At 39.3% G+C, this 18,630-nt stretch overlaps 5 protein-coding genes across 18 annotated transcripts in view; 3 read left to right on the top strand and 2 right to left on the bottom strand.

Annotated features, from left to right (window-relative positions):
- Positions 1 to 4,772, top strand: part of LOC114140908 (FERM, ARHGEF and pleckstrin domain-containing protein 1-like) — a 44,224-nt gene extending 39,452 nt beyond the window's left edge. For 3 of the 4 annotated variants that reach the window (XM_028011220.1, XM_028011218.1, XM_028011219.1), the window contains exons 19-27: positions 373 to 548; positions 633 to 913; positions 1,578 to 1,667; positions 1,763 to 1,845; positions 2,752 to 2,864; positions 2,939 to 3,099; positions 3,526 to 3,633; positions 3,703 to 3,854; positions 4,204 to 4,772. In XM_028011220.1, coding sequence (XP_027867021.1) covers positions 373 to 548; positions 633 to 913; positions 1,578 to 1,667; positions 1,763 to 1,845; positions 2,752 to 2,864; positions 2,939 to 3,099; positions 3,526 to 3,633; positions 3,703 to 3,854; positions 4,204 to 4,279 — 1,240 coding nt within the window. In that variant the 3' untranslated portion in view covers positions 4,280 to 4,772. The remainder of the gene's footprint in view (positions 1 to 372; positions 549 to 632; positions 914 to 1,577; positions 1,668 to 1,762; positions 1,846 to 2,751; positions 2,865 to 2,938; positions 3,100 to 3,525; positions 3,634 to 3,702; positions 3,855 to 4,203) is intronic. The other variant, XM_028011221.1, reaches the window with a different exon arrangement.
- The window catches only part of LOC114140903 (uncharacterized), a 1,158,965-nt gene that overhangs the window by 257,595 nt on the left and 882,740 nt on the right, over positions 1 to 18,630 (top strand).
- LOC114140934 (gamma-glutamylaminecyclotransferase C-like) lies at positions 5,662 to 9,602 on the bottom strand. 3 transcript variants are annotated; one of them, XM_028011284.1, is made up of 3 exons: positions 9,507 to 9,569; positions 8,039 to 8,508; positions 5,662 to 6,024 (listed from the first exon to the last, which is right to left on the bottom strand). In XM_028011284.1, exons 2-3 carry the CDS (start codon positions 8,491 to 8,493, stop codon positions 6,021 to 6,023), a joined length of 459 nt encoding a protein of 152 aa, XP_027867085.1. In that variant the 5' UTR covers positions 8,494 to 8,508; positions 9,507 to 9,569; the 3' UTR covers positions 5,662 to 6,020. The 3 variants fall into 3 exon arrangements, with proteins under 3 accessions (XP_027867085.1, XP_027867083.1, XP_027867084.1); XM_028011282.1 differs by lacking the exon at positions 5,662 to 6,024 and having other exon boundaries at positions 7,754 to 8,508; positions 9,507 to 9,602; XM_028011283.1 differs by lacking the exon at positions 5,662 to 6,024 and having other exon boundaries at positions 7,754 to 8,508; positions 9,475 to 9,537.
- LOC114140935 (gamma-glutamylaminecyclotransferase C-like) lies at positions 5,755 to 7,488 on the bottom strand. The gene is made up of 2 exons (XM_028011285.1): positions 7,387 to 7,488; positions 5,755 to 6,494 (listed from the first exon to the last, which is right to left on the bottom strand). Exon 2 carries the CDS (start codon positions 6,477 to 6,479, stop codon positions 6,021 to 6,023), a length of 459 nt encoding a protein of 152 aa, XP_027867086.1. The 5' UTR covers positions 6,480 to 6,494; positions 7,387 to 7,488; the 3' UTR covers positions 5,755 to 6,020.
- Positions 11,481 to 18,605, top strand: arl13b (ADP-ribosylation factor-like 13b). 9 transcript variants are annotated; one of them, XM_028011249.1, is made up of 11 exons: positions 11,481 to 12,035; positions 14,437 to 14,507; positions 14,587 to 14,836; positions 14,913 to 15,018; positions 15,663 to 15,865; positions 15,936 to 16,050; positions 16,119 to 16,260; positions 16,561 to 16,704; positions 16,966 to 17,034; positions 17,399 to 17,449; positions 17,555 to 18,605. In XM_028011249.1, the coding sequence occupies exons 1-11, from the start codon at positions 11,977 to 11,979 to the stop codon at positions 17,566 to 17,568; spliced, it is 1,224 nt and encodes a 407-aa protein (XP_027867050.1). In that variant the 5' UTR covers positions 11,481 to 11,976; the 3' UTR covers positions 17,569 to 18,605. The 9 variants fall into 9 exon arrangements, with proteins under 9 accessions (XP_027867050.1, XP_027867049.1, XP_027867054.1 ...); XM_028011248.1 differs by having other exon boundaries at positions 16,564 to 16,704; positions 17,399 to 18,605; XM_028011253.1 differs by lacking the exon at positions 17,399 to 17,449.

The following is an 18,630-nucleotide window of genomic DNA, read 5'->3' as shown; positions in this document are numbered from 1 at the left end:
AAATCTGCGTTCCAGTTGATTCTCTTCAAATGGGAAGATGGAATTTCCCAGTTCAGAGTTCGACTGGAACGCAGCATAAGAGTAGCTCTGAAGTTATGAGGTGTTGTGGACTTCAAACTTACTGGTCTGGCACCAGTCTGACCTTTTTAAATGGTTTGTGCAAATTTCACATTTAGCATGTTTTTCTTCTTCCATTTTGGTTTGTATTGCTTCTAAGTAGTTGGTGATAAGTTAGTATCTTTTTGTGTCTGGAACCCTCCTAATTTTTGAGTCTGCTGTTACCTAGCAACCCCAGCAGAGCCCAGTGTCGTTGCCTAGCGACCCCAGAGTAGCTCAGGGCTTACCAAGCGTTAAGTCTCAGTCTGTGTCCAGGTCGAGTCGTAAGGTGGAGGCCGTGTGCAGGGACTTTGAGCAGCAGAGGGTTTGCTACCTGCCGCTCTACATCTTCCTGCTGCGGCCGCTGCACCGCCTGCTGCACTACAAGCTGATCCTGGAGAGGCTCTGCAAGCACTACCCGCCCACCCACAACGACTTCAGGGACAGCAGAGGTGAGTGGCCTCACCTCGTTTCGTCTCCGCCCGTCTTTTCCCCGTCGTTGCCCCTCTAAAACCCGGCTGCCCCCGTTCCTCCAGCCGCCCTGGCAGAGATCTCGGAGACGGCGCTGCAGCTTCAGGGCATCATGATGAAGATGGAGAACTTCCAGAAGCTGCTGGAGCTGAGGAAGGATCTGACCGGCGTGGAGAACCTCGTCACGCCTGGCAGGGTGCGTCTTCCTCCGCGCTGTCGCCTCCTCAGGTCTGCCGGACTCCAGCTGACGGGTCGTGTTTGTGTTTGTGGCCTGCAGGAGTTCATCAGGCTGGGCTGCCTCAGCAAGCTGTCAGGGAAAGGTCTGCAGCAGAGGATGTTCTTCCTGGTACCAATCACAGCTTCACTCCGTTTACTCTGCTGCTCCAGAAAACTAAACACAGGGATATTTATGCACCTCAGTCCCAAAACCGAATCGCTCTTCTTCTCCTCTTTTTTCCTTCCTTTCCTTCTCCCTCCAGTTTCTTTGTTCCTCCCTCATTAAATTTTTATTTTCTACATTTCAACATCTGTTTGTGGTGTTTCCTTTGTTTTTTTCCAAGCCTTCTCTTTTTCTTCCTTTTGTTTTACTTCATATCCATCTTTGTCCTTCTCATCTATCCTTGCCTCCTTCTGTAGTTCCTCATTCCTACCTTGCTTCCTCCCTCCTTTTTTCATTCTTATGTCCTTTTTCCTTTCCTTCTCTCCATCTTTCTTTCTCTTTTTTCCTTCTTTCCTTGTTTTCTCTTTCATTCCTTCCATCCTTCTTGTGTTTTTAATTCCAATCTCATTTTTTTCTTTCTGTCATTCTTTTTGTTTCCTTCCTCTCTTCCTTGTTTTCTTCCTTTCCTTCTGCCTGCTCTCTGTAGATGCCTCTTTCATACATTCAAAGTTCATTTTTGTGTCAAATTTGTTTGAAATGTAATTAAATGTCAGATAAATCTTGTATCTTACACAACGGCGTGTAGGAATGGTGTCCTTCTGATTTTATAACAGCTTCCTGTTTCCTCCAGTTCAGTGATTGTTTGATGTACACCAGTCGAGGAACGACTTCGTCCAACCAGTTTAAGGTCCACGGCCAGCTGTCGCTGTACGGCATGACGGTGTGTGATCAATAATGAGATCAAAATAACAATTATTGATCAGATTCAAATATATTCTGTGTATTTTTTAATGCGTTTCTGCTTCTGTTTTTCAGATCAGAGAAAGTGAGGAGGAGTGGGGGGTCCCTCATTCGTTTACGCTCTTTGGACAGAGGCAGTCTGTGGTGGTGGCAGCCAGGTGAGGAAAACGACACATTTCAGCTGTTTTTATTCCTTTAGAGGCTTAAAAATAAACACTTTCTTTTTTTATATATAATATCTTGTTTTATTTTCTGAAAAAGAAAAACAAATTATGGAAAATATTTTTATAAAGTGGCTTTTATTTCAGTCATTCAGTCGTTGAAATGATCCTTTCACATCTGATGCTTATGAGTTGAAATTTGAAATTATAACTTAACAAGATGCTCAACATTCATCATTTTATCATCATTTTATTTTTCATGTTGACGTTTTCTTAAAATTATGACTTCATTCTGGTCATCTTGGCGCTTTATTCTCACATTATCTCTCGTTTTACTCAAACTGTGACTTTATTCTTGGAGTAAAAAATAAAAAATAATCACAGACTGAATTCAAAGTCCACATAAACAGAAGCTGCAAAAAATAAGCTGTCAAACACACTGTAAAAACCCAAATCTTACCAAGTATATTTGGTTGAGTTTCTAGTGAAAATGTCTTAAAACAGTCAAAATAAGACAAAACAAACTAAAAGAGCTTTTTTAACTTAATAATTTCTTAAAATTGGGAAAGGACTAGTTTCTCCATTGGCAGATTCTTTCACTAATAAAAAGACATTTTTACCTTTTTATAAGTTAAATAATCTGCCAATGGAACTAGTACTTTTAAAAATCAATATTAAGTAATAATTACTTAAAACAAGCTCCTAATTTTATTGAAAACTTAATTGTAAGTTAGTGTTGTCTTATTTCAAGTGTATTAAGATATTTGCACTAGAAACTCGGCCAAATATACTTGGTAAGATATTTGTTTTTGCAGTGCAAAATGGCGGCCAATCTGAACTGTGAAAATCCAAGGAGTTCACTGATGAAAAAAATAAAGAAGCCATATTTGTTTGTTCCTGCAGTTGTGCTGCAGAGATGGAGCGCTGGGTGGAGGACATCAGGATGGCCATCGACCTGTCAGAACAGAGCAGCAGCCCAAACGTCGAGCTGCTGTCCACCAGTCCACCCGACACCAGTAAGATGCTCCCAGTAGACCAGCAGTCAAACTGGTCCCAACACCCGTCCAGACGACGTGTCTTTGTCCTTCAGAGCCTTTGGAGGACGCTGGAGCTGAGCTGGAGTCGGAAGAGGAGCTCTGCGGCTCGCGCTCGTCCCTCGAGCGTCAGAGTCACCGTGGCAACACCACCGTTCACGTCTGCTGGCATCGCAACACCAGCGTGTCCATGGTGGACTTCAGCGTCGCCGTGGAGGTGCTGCTCTGCTCTCCGCACTCATCTGTGCTTCATTCTGTGTGGTTTCCTGCTCAGCTTGTCTTCTCTTTATCCACCTGTCCTCTTCCACTCCATCTGTGCCTTCATTTGTTTATCTGCTCACGCTGGCATCGGTAGGGCTGGTCAGTGAGTTCATGAGGCCCCGCAGTCTCACCTTGTGGTTTGCAGCCATTCTGTTACTGACATCTGGTGGCGCAGAGAGGTACTGCAGCAGCCGGGAAAGCACTTCTCTGTTTAGAAAGTTGTTCTACAAGTCAAATTGGTGAGAGTTTTGTGAAAGTAAAGAGTAGATGGTAGTAGAGGCGAGCAGCTTTCCCTTTTTACTCAATTTGTCCAATTTTCTAATCAAAATTGTAAGCAGGGGTGTTTTAATGAGCTTTGGGCTTCCTGTGCTTGTGTTTGCAGAACCAGCTCTCAGGTAACCTGCTGAGGAAGTTCAAGAACAGCAACGGCTGGCAGAAACTCTGGGTGGTCTTCACTAACTTCAGCCTCTTTTTCTACAAGTCGCACCAGGTAAGACGTGCAAACGCGTAACGAAGAGTTCCTCTGGGATTTCTTTAACAGTTTCTGGCCTTCCTGCAGGATGAGTACCCTCTGGCCAGCCTCCCTCTCCTGGGCTACTCCGTCACCGTCCCGGCCGAGTCCGAGAACATCCACAAAGATTACGTCTTCAAGCTTCACTTTAAATCCCACGTGTACTACTTCAGATCAGAGAGCGAGTACACCTTTGAACGGTGGGTGTTCGCTCAACAAAGAGCAGCGATTTAATCTAGTTTTACTCAGGGTGAGTGTTTTATTTAAACCACAGAAGACTATTAAGAAGTTATAACATCCAGGAATCCTACAAAAGGTGGAAATGTCGGGAGGAGATCTGAAATGTTTTCCAAATTTGGAAAAATTCCAGGATCCTTCTTAAGTTCATAAGTAAAACCAACATGAATACCAGAATTAATTTTATTTGGGACAATAATTGACCAAGAAATTTTAATTTGGAATTTAAAATGAAAAATCAGCGAGAGCCTTTGAGAAAGTGGAAAATATGACCTGATTTCTTTCACATACGAAACTTTTGTTGGTTTCCAGGTGGATGGAGGTGATCCGCAGCGCCACCTGCTCCGCCAGCCGCCCCCTGCTGAGCTCCAGGAAGGATCTTTACTGATGACTCTGTCATCTCCACCTCGGCCTTATACAAAACCACAGACTTCTCTTTTAAAAATCACACTTTTTTACACACCAACACACTCAGAGGTCCTCAAAGTTCCTTTCATGCCATTTATTTTCAATGTTCTTACTTTTTCTGTGCCAAACTGGAAAATATTAGTAGTATTGTCCTTATTTCCACTTTTTTAACTCGACATATTTAGAGCTCCATAAAGCAGATGTGTGGATTAATCATGATGCCAGATTAGGACACAGAAACCATGTTTTTCTTTTTGTAATTCCTCTTTGTACAGTATTTCGATAACACTGTGAAAATAGTTTTTTTCTTCTTCGTTTTGTCTTCACTGAAAAGAAACACTTCAGACCTGCTTCCAAAGCCGACAGAGATTTCCTATCTTTATTGCTTTCTTCCCAGTATTTTTCCAGCTTTCTGGAATAGTTTTGAAAAGTTTGTGTTCATATGAAAAATAAACAAAGCAAATTACAGATTATTTTGCATTTTACTTGTAGAGATTGCAGGTTTTAATCCTTCATGACGGTGTTCCCCAAGGCATTGCGTTGGGGATCCTGCAGAATCATTTTTTCCATCGGCTTGGGAGCCAAAGTATCCAGTTGAAAATACTCAAAGATCACAAAACATTTTAGTATTTTTCTTTTCAATTAGAATTACAAAAACTGTTGTCTTTTTAAAAAAATTTTACCTCCTGAATAAACAACAACCTAAACACAATAATTTAATGAAATAAGCAAATGAGATTTCAGTAGATTTGAAACAAAAAAGCAGCAAAACATCCTAAAATATTCCAGTTGATTCTTTTGGGGGGTTTTTTAGCAACATTAACAGGATTTTTCTCACTTTTACTTTATTTTGCCACCTTTATCAAGTCAACATTTCATTAGAAGCCACTGGATGTTTTTAGTCCCTTTTACTAATAAATTAAATGGAATTAAAAACCAGAACCTGGGTGAAAACTTTGTGTTGCACCTCACATTTTAAGAGTTGACTCCTGTTTCAGTCTTGTCATGTCTCTTCACACTGGTTTGTGCTTCTTTGTCTATGGATTATCTCTGTAATTCAGACAAAAAAACCTGTTGCTCTACTTTTATTTGTGCAAACAAAAAGAAACTTTTATTGTGCATGAGAAGAGACGAACACTTACTGAAGAATTCAAAAGCACCACAAGCAGCGACTTGTTCAACAGAGGAAGCAACATTAATCTTTTATATTCCCGTAACATAAAATACCTCATATAATGAGGTTGTAGATCCACAAAACACACTGGGCCCGAGAAACAACCTGAAAAGATCCAGTGTTTCAGGACACAGCGGCCCAGTCAAATCACGCTGAACACCAGAATAAGCAATAAAAAACTCAAATAGTTAAAGTACAGAGGAAGCTTTTTTAATATCTGCCGTACAATCCCCCTCTGCTGTGCTGCTTTACATTTAATTAAAGACAAAATAAGACTCATCTTTTATTACAGCTTAACATTTTCATTTTTAAATATTGCTAACAGCTGATTGTCTCCCAGAAAGTTGTTCATTAAAAGACAAAGTATAAAAAGCAGACATGAATTTTCGGATAAAAGCGTAAAACTTTGAATGTATTTTAATAAGTGAATTTTCTAATCTGGTTTTAAATCATTAAGAACAGAAAACTTGATCAGTTATTGATTTGTTACTCATTTGCTATAACTCTTGATCCTTTCTGTGGGTTTAAAAGCTACTCATCCGCATCACTATCTCCTGTCTTCCCTCAGCGTGAATTTTAGCCCATGGTCTCCGTTGGAGTCGTAGTTGTCGTAGGTGGGCAGTGATGGCCAGTCCGGCTGGTAGGTGGTGGTGCTGTACACAAACGCCTCCATGATGCTTCCAGGCGACAGCTTCTCCTCCTTGTCCGCCATCTTGATTTCCAGCTCCACTACAGTCCGCTGGTACATGGTGGGGATATTTTCAAAACTGTCCAAGAATTCAAGCATCTTTCCGTCCACTTGGTAGATTTCCCCATTAACTCTCTTACCTTGTCCAGGAAGGTTAAGCAGGGAGGGGATGTTGTAATTGGTAGCGATCACCAGTGGATACTTCTGGACGGTGACGGCGGTACCGAGGAACTCGGCCTTTCCATAACAGCTGTCTGTCATGTAGGGGTAATTGGGTTGGCCCCTCTTTAGGGAGCCGTAAACAAAAACACGATGCATGAAGACTGAAGGCACCTGGGAAATAAAGAAGGATTATTGGTATAGTTCTGGTTTGTTCACCTGCATTGAATCAATATTATTTACCTATCTAGAAAAAAGTACAACTTAAAGCTGCAGTATGTAAATTTTATAAACTATGGTTTTTACATATTTGTAAAAATTGTCGCCATGTCCTGAAAGTTTGAGACGGAAATTGATCTGAAGAAATGAACCCAACCAGAAACAACCAATCAGAGCCAGGAGGAGGGGCTTACTGCTAAACGTGCTAATGGTGGAGGAAAAAATTTAGGTTAACAAGAAAACAGCTTATCTGCGAACAAACTGCAGCTTTCAAAAACACAAAATCATGCACTTTGAATTTAGGGACTTGAAATTCAGCCAAATTCTTTAAACATTTATTTGATTCTACATTATGTATTTAGGTAATTTTGTCCCTTGTGGCCCTCCATACAAAAACACAACATAAACATCTACATTTAAAATATATGAACAAGGACGTAAACTCTGATATATTTGGAAGCATTAAAAAAACAAAATTCAAAGGCTGAACTGAACGCAGGTTAGACTGAGTTGGTAAAGGAATAACACTTTAGGAGCAAACTAACACGGAACCGAGGTCGGCACTGGATGATCCAACATTTCCTCCATGCAGTTACAACCGAGCATTTCTAATGTTGCTGTTATTACAGCGGATCTTTAATTATGCATTTCTTAACGTCTCAAATCGTAAAATAAAAGCAGCAGCGACAGAAGATAAGAGAGAAACCAGCGATCTGCAGCTGTAGCTTTTATTGACTAATAAATAGTCTGGACTATTTATTGACTATCCCGGCCTCCGTAGTTTTTGCTGAGCCCCCAACAACTGAAAATCCCAGTAAACGTAAAACAGACGCAGTGGTCTTCTTACCTTCCAGGACTCAAATCAAGAGTAACCCCAGGATATTGGTTCACGCATGCGCACACGTGACACCCGTCACACATCTTTCTCAGTAGAAGAAAATGGATTCTGGGTAATCTCACAGCAAAAATCACACCCAGAAACATAATCACTCTGGTTTATTAATTGCTTTAAAGTTAACTTAACTTGATTTAACGCAGTTCGACTTGACCTCCGCTGAGAGTGAAGGCTTTGTACTGACACCTGCTGGAATAAGAAGGTACTGCAGGAGCGAAGAAAGAACCTGTTTAGAAATTTGACCAAAAACATATTTTAATAAGACTTTTGCCACCGATTCACTCATGGGAATAGTAGTAAAGTTATTTTTCTATTTTTATAGATACAGTTTGTATAGATCAGTACACTGATTCTTGCATCTGTCGAAAATGGTTTAATAAAAGAAGATTTAAAAAAGATACTGAACTGCAGCACTAATGCAGCCTGTTGATCATTTAATATTAAACAATTTTGTTGATTTGCACTTAGCAGGTATGTTGTCTAAATATTGACAGATTACAGCTGGTTTCTTGGCTTTCTGCACTTTACTGAGAAAAATATTGCCTGTTTTGTGTTAGTAATTTCAGGGAAATCGCGTTATGAGCATCACTCGACTGAAGCCCACTTTCTGTCTTCCCTCAGCGTGAATTTTAGCCCATGGTCTCCGTTGGAGTCGTAGTTGTCGTAGGTGGGCAGTGATGGCCAGTCCGGCTGGTAGGTGGTGGTGCTGTACACAAACGCCTCCATGATGCTTCCAGGCGACAGCTTCTCCTCCTTGTCCGCCATCTTGATTTCCAGCTCCACTACAGTCCGCTGGTACATGGTGGGGATATTTTCAAAACTGTCCAAGAATTCAAGCATCTTTCCGTCCACTTGGTAGATTTCTCCATGGACTCTGTTGCCTTGGCCTGGGAGGTTAAGCAGGGAGGGGATGTTGTAATTGGTAGCGATCACCAGTGGATACTTCTGGACGGTGACGGCGGTACCGAGGAACTCGGTCTTTCCATAACAGCTGTCTGTCATGTAGGGATAATTGGGTTGGCCCCTCTTTAGGGAGCCGTAAACAAAGACGCGATGCATGAAGACTGAAGGCACCTGGGAAATGAAACAATGAGGGAAATTGGTTTGCTTCTGTTTTTCTTTAAGCAACTCAACTGAACAAATCTGTTTTAAAAGGCTAAATTTATAACAAATAGTTGAAAATCTAGAGAAAACACTAAAAAAGACAGAACTTTTCCACTCAAACACAAATGTATTTAGGGAAAATTAAAAACAATGTCAAATGGTAAAAAGGCTTTAATCAGTGGATTGCTCTTAACGATAAAAAAAACAGTGATGAATTGTTAACAGTACAACTTTAAGAGCTTCCTGCAGAAACACTGATAAATCTTGTTCTTAGTGTTACGTAACCAACGGTGTGAAAAGCCTTCAATAAAAACTGCTGTACAGAGCGGTTTGCTGTCGAAAGTGTCAATAAAAATATTTATTAGTCCTTATTTAAGCTCTATAAAGACTGAAACCTTGATAAGGTGATTTTTTTATGATTTAGATATTCCTTTAGCGGCTCATTAGACTTAATAATTAACATGGCTGCACCACCTCTCCATTAGTCCATACAACCAAAAGAAAACTTGGTCACAGCAGACTTGTGCGCCCCCTTTTTGATTCTGCCCTGAGCATCTGCCTATGTGGTCAAACTTCCACAAATAGATTCTACAAAATAATTTATGTAATATTTTAAACGACAATTTTAAAAAAGGTTTTCAACAAAATCTGCCATTACTAAACTAACTGTGTCCATCTTGTAGCTTTAAAAATCAAACATTATCTAAAAATTATCCTCATATGAACATCAGAGCTGCTCTAGGTGAACATTTCTATTGTTGGTGTGGTTTTGCAGCGTGCAGATCTTTAACTATACATTATACAACGTCTCAAATAGAAACATCTGAGCAGAAGCGGCTTTCTGGCCCGAGTAATAAACCACAAACTGCTCTATAATGATGTCATCACGGCCTACGTAGTGTACTAAATTCAATCATTTTTATTAGAGGAATATACCTGCAGACGTAAAACTGGTTCAGTGGTCTTACCTTGCAGAACGGGAAGAACCGGTTTGAGTTTGGGTCATGTGGAGCAAGCGCAGGTTATGTCCTTCACGCATGCGCACAAGCGACTCCGGTATAGAAAACTGTAACTTCAGCTCTGACATAATTTTACACAGAACATCGTTTCCCCGACGGTTACATGAGATAATATAAATTATACTATACATTATATTATAAAAATTCATAATAAGTATAACGACTGTTTGAAAATGATTTAATTCAGATTTGATCATAATAATCGATAGTAGAGCTGGTAGGTTTTTGTTTTGTTTTCTCTTTGTTTGCTAAATCTTATGTTGTTTATGCTTTTTTTTTTTAGCTAACCACTGGTGAATAGATTTATCTTGAATTTAAAGTTTTATTTTTACAATCAATGGTTTAAGCGACTAAAATAAATCTTGATCTTAATCTTGAAAAATATGCATATATATCCTCATATTTCTATTTTCATCTGCTCAAAAATGCATTCACACTCATTTTAATCAGGTTCAAAACCGAGGACTAACTGAAAATCAGTTTTACTAAATATTATTTGGACATTTGTGATTTCAGTTCATATAACACGGAAAAAATGTTTAAATTTTACCAAACAATCAAAACAGAAAAAAAAATCTGTAAATATTCTTTGCTTCTGATAAATTAGAAATCTTCATTATTGATTTCTGATGTAGAAAATAGTCACAATATGATGGGAAAAAAATCATTTGCTACAGTGAAAAGACAAATAACGTAATTTCTTTAATAGGCCACACATTTCCCCAACACATATGAATACCAGACGTTCCCAGATGGAGGCTTGTAAATAAAAACACGGAAACAAAGCAGTTAGCCTTCTGCAATTTACACAGCTGGCTCCATTAAAATCCACTTAGCAGCACTGAGATATGGCAGCTTTAATACGCTTACAGCAGAATTATGGCAGAGGTTTTAAATCAGGAGTTCTTCCAGATCTGGAGTCACATTTATTCATTATTGTCCTTTCTCTAACTCCTGAAGGACAAATAAAGGCCACGCCTGGTGCCGAAGATGGATGAACCCCCCAAACAACAGCTTTTTCATTTAAATGTGCTCCTCTCAGAGTTCATTGTTGAAATGAGCTGATCCAAGAGACTAAAGTACATTTGCGTGTTTTATTTTCCAATTCAAGATGGCTGATAGTAAATCTGCCAGGAACGCGGCCTGCTGACTCAGCCTGCAAATCCACTGAGATCTAATAAACTTTCAGCTTCTGCATTATGAGAGATCTTCACCAGCTCTAGTGATGCAATAAAGAGAAATGAATCATTTTTTAAAGCTAAACTGCATCTTTATCTCTTTTAGCCACTAAGAGTTCACTTCGGCAAAGTGGATAATATGAAAATTTAATATTTGGAGCTGATAGAGCATATAAGCAGAAAAGTAAAGCGTACAAACTGCCACTTCTGATTTCACATCACTTTAAAACTTAATTTCCCTGATATTTTTTCCAGCTTTCCACCTTCTTTTCCTCTGTATCTAAACTGCCTCGCTATTCCTCCATTGATAGTAAAACGACAAAATAGTATCAAGGAAATTACAGGAAACAGTTTTTAAAAACATTATTTAATGTTTATTTATTTATTTTTCCTCCTTAACAAACCAAATTATTATTTGAGAGTATTTTTTTTATCTTTGAAATTATTATAATTTGTTTTACCTGAGCAAATCTTATCCTAAGCAAAAGATTAGAAATGGAGAGCTAACTACTACTAGAAAATCCGACATAAAACACAAAAATAAAACATAACATGAAATAAAAGTGATATAGTAATTAAATAAAATACATTAAAAATATATAATAAGCTATAATTTCCTATTTTTTAAATTGTAAATTAAAATCAAAATGTAATTTGAATGCAATATTTAATATTTAAAAAATATTACCGGGAAAATTGTAGGCAACTGAAGTAATAAAGGAATCATTTGGCATCAGCGTCCGTCGCACGCTCTCGGAAGATGACGTCATCACGTCCGCAGCCTAGCAGCAGAATCGACGGCGTAAACAAAGAGCCGCTACGAGCTAAGTGGACGATGTTTCTTCGGTGAAATAGTGGCTGTTTCTATACACTTTTCCAGCAACTTATCGACGGAGCTCGGCTTCTCGTCGCAGGATTTTAAGACTCCCTCGTCCGTTGAGTTCCAGAAAAATTAGCCTACCGTTACTGCTAGCTGCGTTAGCTCTAGGTAGCCTTGGATAACGGGATTTTTGTAGTCCTGGGAATCGTTTTCAATCGAGTCTGTGTCATTTATTAAAGCTGTTTTATTATTTTCACTCATGTCGAGTAAGTAGAGGGCTGCTAACGCTGCTGGCATGATGAGTTAGCTCGCAATGATGTAGCAACTCGTGACTGACAGGATCGTTCATCTGGATAGCTAGATAGCCCCCCTTGGATCGATGACCACCTAACCAGCTGCTGCGATCTGGAGGCGGACTGACATGTTTAGTTTGATGGCGAACTGTTGCAGCTGGCTGAAACGTTGGCAGGAACCTGCCAGGTGAGTTGAAGTCTTTCCCTTTTCTTTTAAAAAGACCAGAATGATAAATAACAGAGCTGGAGGTCCAATCAGTGCAGCGCATTCACAGATTGCGTCATGTAGCGGAAGATTCCTGCAGTCTAAACCATTTCTAATGCTCTTTATAGATATTTTATTACATAAAATTAAATGATAGATCATTTAATTTTATGAATGATCTATCATTCATAAGGGGAAAACCATATTTGCTTTATTTTAATATCACCTCACGCTTCAGGATCACTCAAACTTATGATAATAATGGAGTTTTTACATTTACATCTTATTTTTGGTGTAGAACAAATGCAAACAATCCTAAAAATTAAGCTTTTTATGCAGTATGCAGAAGTAGAGATGGATAATTATTATAAATATAATTATAGGAATAAGTTATCCTGTGATAATAACTATAAACTGTAGCTGATGAAGTTTGCAGACTTAAAAAACTTGCTGGTAAATTTAGCTGTTTAATCCAGATATGATTGAAAACCAGATTTGTCTTGTTTGTTTAGAGGTAATAATCTTTTATCTTCTTCTTATTGTAATTTAAATAGTAATAAATGCAGCAAGATATTATGATTAAACTTTTTATTTGCTTATCGCCAATCTGTCCACACGTCTTTATCAGTCTAAAACAAATGGCCAAAAAAAAAAAAAAAATCACAAAGTAAAAATATATAATAAATTGGGGCAAATGATGTGTAAGCGTTTATGTTTTCCTATTTATTTACATTCGAGATCAAAGTCAGAAATGTGTAAAAAAACATTTTGATCAACTTGTGTGTATGCTGATAATTCAACAACATATAACCATTTATTTATGTATGCGTACACAATAAGGGCAGCATAAAAGTTTTTTACAAAATTAATAAACATTAGGAAAAAAATTGTTTGCAGCGCAACAAAAAACCCAACTAAACAATTCATGAGCTGTAAAACGCTAATCATAAAAAATTTGCAGCTAAGAGATGTGATGTTTGTTTGAAAGAATTAATACATAGATTCAAAAATAAAGAATAAAAACTGGTATAACATGCAATACAACAAAATCAATATGTTTCTTTTTAATAAATTGATTTGAAATCAATTATAAGCTAACAAAACCCTTTTTCTAATGATTTTATTACAAGAACTAGTTGAGAAGTTGATGCTAAGACATGAATCTATCATATCTTTTGTTTTCTGCATCATACTTGTTATTATTGTCACATATTTCACCAGACAGCAGCCAGTAATCAACAGTACTTTACTCACGTGATGACTGAAACATCTGATCCTTAAGACTTAGTCAGAAATCCCAGACTAATCCCGCAGCCAGGTCGCTTCAGTGGGTCTCCTTCATGCTGCTGTTGCTGGTGTCCAGCGGCGACGACTGTAGCGTTATGGGTTAGCGGACGGCGCCTCAGCTCCTGGACCGATGAAGGCCAGCTGGCTGCAGAGGACGGTCACATGGATTGTGCGTTTGATGTCTTTTAGGCGCAGATGTCAAAGTTAAGTGTGCAGAGAGACATGGAGGCGGGTTGTTGGTCGCTACGGCGATGTTCTGACTGTTTGCTTAGAGATTTGTTTTGGTTTGCGATGGAAAACCTGGAAGGTTACTGTTGCTTTAAGAAGCTGCTGCATTTCTCAACTTCCTGTGTGAATTGTTTGAGTAGAAAGTAATGCCTCATTTCTGAGACTAATGCACTGAATAAAATAAATCAGAATAGATTAATATACTTACATTTAGTTGAAAACACAGTTTAGTATTTCTCATTTTCATTTCATTTTTGTTGCTATAGTGATAGCACTGCTGCTCTTGTTTCATTTACAGTATAATATTCTCCTTTTTTAAATACCTCAAAGTTTGAATGCAAAATGTCTAAAAATATTTTATATTATTTCTTCACTGAGCTAAAAGAAAATATCAATTTTAAATATCTTCTTAGCTGAAAATATTTAATGTTATCTCTTTAATCAGCTAATAATATGTTCTCTCTTTTTGTAAATCCTTACTTATCCGTAAAGTTTGACAGCAAAATGTAAAAAAAATATTGAATATTATCGCTTTAGTTTATTAAAAAAAAAATCCTTTTCAATTTCCTACTTAGCTGCAAAGTTTGACAGAAAAATAGCTAAAAATAAATAATATTATCTTTTTAATTAGCTAAAAAATTCTCCTTTTATGAATATCTGCTTAGCTGACATCAAAATAGCTAAAAATATTTCATATTATCTCTTTAATCAGCTTAAACCGTTGGAGCGGTGATGCAGCCTCATCTTGGTCACCGGTGTTATGGCTGCTGCTGACGCTCTCTAGCTTATCAGATGCATCATAATACCAGGTGGTTCTGCAGGCTGCCTCTGTTCAGCAGTAGCAGTGATGACTTTATGTTCCTCACAGAAAGGTGACCCTGGTGATGGTGGGTCTGGATAACGCGGGGAAGACAGCGGCGGTGCGAGGAATCCAGGGAGGTTGGTTTCCTCAGCCGTGAGTTTTAAGCCGTGAATGAAGCTGCAGGACAGATTTTGCGTCATTTGGGTTTCCCTGCAGAGAATCCGCAGGACGTGGCTCCCACTGTGGGCTTCTCCAAGGTGGACCTGAAACAGGGGAAGTTCGAGGTGACCATCTTCGACCTGGGAGGCGGGAAGCGGATCCGCGACATCTGGAAGAACTACTACTCGGAGTCCCACGGCGTGGTGTTCGTGGTGGACTCCAGCGACGTGCAGCGCATCCAGGAGACGAAGGAGACCATGGCGCAGGTCCTGCAGCACCCACGCATCGCTGGAAAACCCGTCCTGGTGTAAGTCCAGATCAAAAATTCTGAATTTAGTTTTCCCTCCAGCTCAGTGATTTCTGGACTTCCTCTCCGCTCTCAGACTTGCTAACAAACAAGACCTGGAGGGGGCGCTGGCGGAGGCCGACATCATCGAGAACCTGTCGCTGGAGAAACTCGTTAACGAGAACAAGTGTCTCTGTCAGATCGTGAGTGTTTCAGTCTAACAGGAGTTTATTGAAGTAAAAGTAAAAAGTACAGCGTAGTAAAAATACTAATAAAAGGAATTTAAAAAAAGTTACTAGTTACATTTACTTAGTTTTGTTTACTTGAGTAACTTTTTGAGTATTTTTACTATGCTGTACTTTCTACTCTTACTTGAGTAAAACTTTTGGATTTTCTACCCACTGAATGAAAAACAAACATGTTTTAACCAAAAATTGATGAGACACCTGCAGTTTCTGTTAAAGTTTCATAAATTTCTTATTGATCTGGAAAATTCTTCTTTTGCCTGATTTTGTAATTCTTTTACTTAGAAATTATTGTCATTTTAAAATACCAAAAGTTCCACTTAACTTTATATTTTGGTCCATCTGATTGTGTAATTTTTAAATATTAAATGATAATTTGATCAGTTAGTATTATTTTTTTTTTTTCCAAATACCTTTTTTACTTCTACATAAGTACTTTCTTGGCTACTTTTACTTAAGTAAAATATATTGAAGTAATGTAACTCTTACTTCAGTATAATTTAATACATTACTGTAGATTAGCTTAACTAACCCAGGCTAACTGTTCGGTTTTCTGAATTGAAAGTGTTAAACCTGGTTTTAAAACCATGCATCGACTCCAGGAACCGTGCTCCGCCATCTTAGGATGTGGAAAGAAGGTGGACAAGTCCATCAAGAAGGGCCTGACTTGGCTCCTCAGCAACATCGCCAAAGACTACGAGGCGATTGCTGAGCGCGTGCAGAAGGACACGGCGGAGCAGCGAGCGCTGGAGGAGCAGGACAAGAAGGAGAGAGCGGAGAGGGTGAGGCGGATACGAGAGGAGAGGTGAGGACACAACGAAGGACAAGAGGACGACTTCGAAAACCAGAAACTAAGACGTTTGTTCTGTCCACAGGGAACGGCTGGAGCGCGAGGAAGCAGAGCGGGAAGGACGGCCCGTCCAGGTGGACGAGGCTGACGACGGGAACATGCAGAGCCCCTTCCAACCCATTGGAGACTTAATCTCCAAGGTTCACGATCGCCGCTTAACACCGCCACCGCTTCAACAAGCAAAAAAATTAAATCTTTCCTTCTCCAGAGAGAAGAGACGGAGACGCAGGAGCAGCTAGAGTTAGGAGACAGGAGTAACGGTCCAAAGGAGAAAGAGGAAGAGGAGGATGAGGAGGACAACGCTGGAGAGCCAAACAACACGAGACCAACAGCAGAAAACACGACGCCTAGTGAGTTTCTGTTCTCTCTAACGAGATAATTAGACAATTAATCGGACGAGGAGGAGGAAGGTCACAATAACATATTTATCTGACGATGAATCGTCCCAGTAATTATTGTGAGAAACGATAATATGACATAATAATGCAAGAACGCATTCTCAAAAATCAATGAACTTTAAATTCTAATCAACATTTAACACTTTAATTGGAAGATATTTTAAATATCCAAAATAAACAAACAAAACAAGTAAAATTAAAAAATACAGCGTCGTAGAAATCCTCCTAAGAGTAACTGAAGCCATGTGTCAGCAGTCAACACCAGCCTGTCGGTCCCAGCAGGCGAGCAGAGCAAGAAGAAGACGAGCAAACTGCATCTGAAGAGGAAGCACCGGGTCGACCCGCTGAGGGCCGACGACGGCCCCACAGAGAGCCCAACGCCGCCGCCGCCACCCGGTCAGTCTGATGGTCAACACTGGAAGCCTACAACCTCACTTCCTATCTACTTTACTTATGTCTATCTTTCCTTCCTTCTTATCCATATTTTCTTCCTCGTTGTTTTCAATCTGTTTTCTGTAACGTCTCTGACTTGTAGCTCTGTAGATCAGTTGTTTCAGTGATGGAGGACCAGCACCGCCGCCGCCGCCGCCGCTGTCTCTCTCTCTCTCTCTGTTTTTTTCCCCTCATCACTTTGTTTTATTCATCTCCTTCCTCCAGTGGGATGGGCCACGCCCAAAGTCTCTCGGCTGCCCAAACTCGAGCCGATTGGGGACTCGGGACATTCTGGTAAAGCCGCCTGTGATGTCATCATCACCTCATGTCGTCATCGCACTAACTCCTTCCTGGTTCCAGCTAACCTCACATGCGTTCATGTTTAAGTCTTGCGGTCAGTTTTTCTTAAATCAACCTTTATAAGGGAAAACCCAAAGTTTGTTTCTCCATTTTTGGAAAAACTCTGATCTATCCGCCTTAAAGTGTGACACTCCGGTTCTTTCCCCTCCTGCATCTCACCAGGCATGCGCTTCATGTTGTCGGTTGCACTAACTCATTTTCTCTCCACATCATCACCACCCCATCGCCGTGCCTCCTGCAGCTCCTCGACGGATGTAGTTTAGTAACCCAGTCAAACCTTTTCTCCTGCCTTTCGCAGAGTTTTACAAGAAACCGCTCCCGCCGCTCGCCAACAGGCCGCGACCTAACGGTGACTCTCAAGATGTCATCTCTTAAAGCTCCTTCACTGACCGACTCACTGACTGAGGTCAGCTTTTGACCAATCACAGCTCTTTTCTGTGCTTTCTGTCCCAAGCGAGCGCGGTGTAGACCACCAAAACCACACCAATGGGACAACCGCGGGAGCCAGCGGATTGAGCTGAACAGAGGAGGAAAACGAAGCAGAGTTTCATGTGGAACTGTGCACCAAAACAATAGATTTTTCTATTATTGATCAGTATTGAAAGTTGGGAGTCAGTGCATCCAACTAAAACACTTTAAACCGAGAAGCAATGTAAATAAAACCTCATCTAACCTTGGCACAATAAGAAAGGACGTTCAAGTTGCTCAGTTGTTTCTTTGTTGTTACAATGCAGTTGTAAATACTCTTTATTTCCTCTAGAATGGTGAAGTTGTCAAGTTTATAAAAAATCTTATAACTGCGGCACCATTTCAGGAGAAATAAACTGAATTGGTCAACAAATGTTGCAGCGTTACAACCAAGAAATAATCGATCAAATACAGATTTCCCTACTTTTTGCGCTAAGTTTTCTATGTGTTTGTTTTGAAGAAATATATTTGTATACTGATTGCCATTAAAAATGAACTGTCATTTATTTTTGCACTTTGAGATTCGTAGTGTAAGCTTGATGTAATCATGATGAACATGAACGAGATGGTAGAGATGTCTTTGCTTTTCATAGCTTTTTACATATTTATATCAGCTGATTAAACTCCAGAAAAACACTAAAATTTTCATTGCTGTTACAAGAAAAACAAGCAAATTCTCAAAATCTTTTTAGATACGTTTTTATACCACTTTATTTCCAGTTAGAAAATATGAAAAAAGCTACAGGGCTTCATACTTTTTCATGCATTCTGCTGTTTACACTGTGCTTGTGTTTTTAAAGTGATATTTCCTCCCATGTTTACCAATGAAATGGCTCTGATTTCATTTTATTTTATTTCTCTCTTATAAGAGTCAGCAGGAGGAAGGAAGTGAAGAAACAAACATCACTTTAAAAACACAATATGGATTTTGGATCTGTAGTGCAGTGATGATCCAAATGTTTGAAAAAAAAAAGATTCTTTTTCTATCCTGAAATTTTATAAGAGCACTATTAAAGATGTTTTAAATATTTAAAAAACTGATTAGAATCATTTGTTCATGCT

This window comes from Xiphophorus couchianus, chromosome 24 (assembly GCF_001444195.1).
Source record: "Xiphophorus couchianus chromosome 24, X_couchianus-1.0, whole genome shotgun sequence".
In the NCBI taxonomy this organism is placed as follows: domain Eukaryota; kingdom Metazoa; phylum Chordata; class Actinopteri; order Cyprinodontiformes; family Poeciliidae; genus Xiphophorus; species Xiphophorus couchianus.
Note: the sequence above shows the minus strand (reverse complement) of the source record. Positions and strands in the feature narration are given on the sequence as shown.

Excerpts from the sequence above, each read along its gene's own strand:
- LOC114140935 (XM_028011285.1), bottom strand. The coding sequence starts at position 6,479 with ATGCATCGTGTTTTTGTTTACGGCTCCCTAAAGAGGGGCCAACCCAAT.
- arl13b (XM_028011247.1), top strand. The coding sequence starts at position 11,977 with ATGTTTAGTTTGATGGCGAACTGTTGCAGCTGGCTGAAACGTTGGCAG. Across the intron at positions 12,036-14,436 it reads CGTTGGCAGGAACCTGCCAG|AAAGGTGACCCTGGTGATGG; the intron begins GTGAGTTGAAGT and ends TGTTCCTCACAG. Across the intron at positions 16,051-16,118 it reads TTGGAGACTTAATCTCCAAG|AGAGAAGAGACGGAGACGCA; the intron begins GTTCACGATCGC and ends TTCCTTCTCCAG.
- LOC114140934 (XM_028011282.1), bottom strand. The coding sequence starts at position 8,493 with ATGCATCGCGTCTTTGTTTACGGCTCCCTAAAGAGGGGCCAACCCAAT.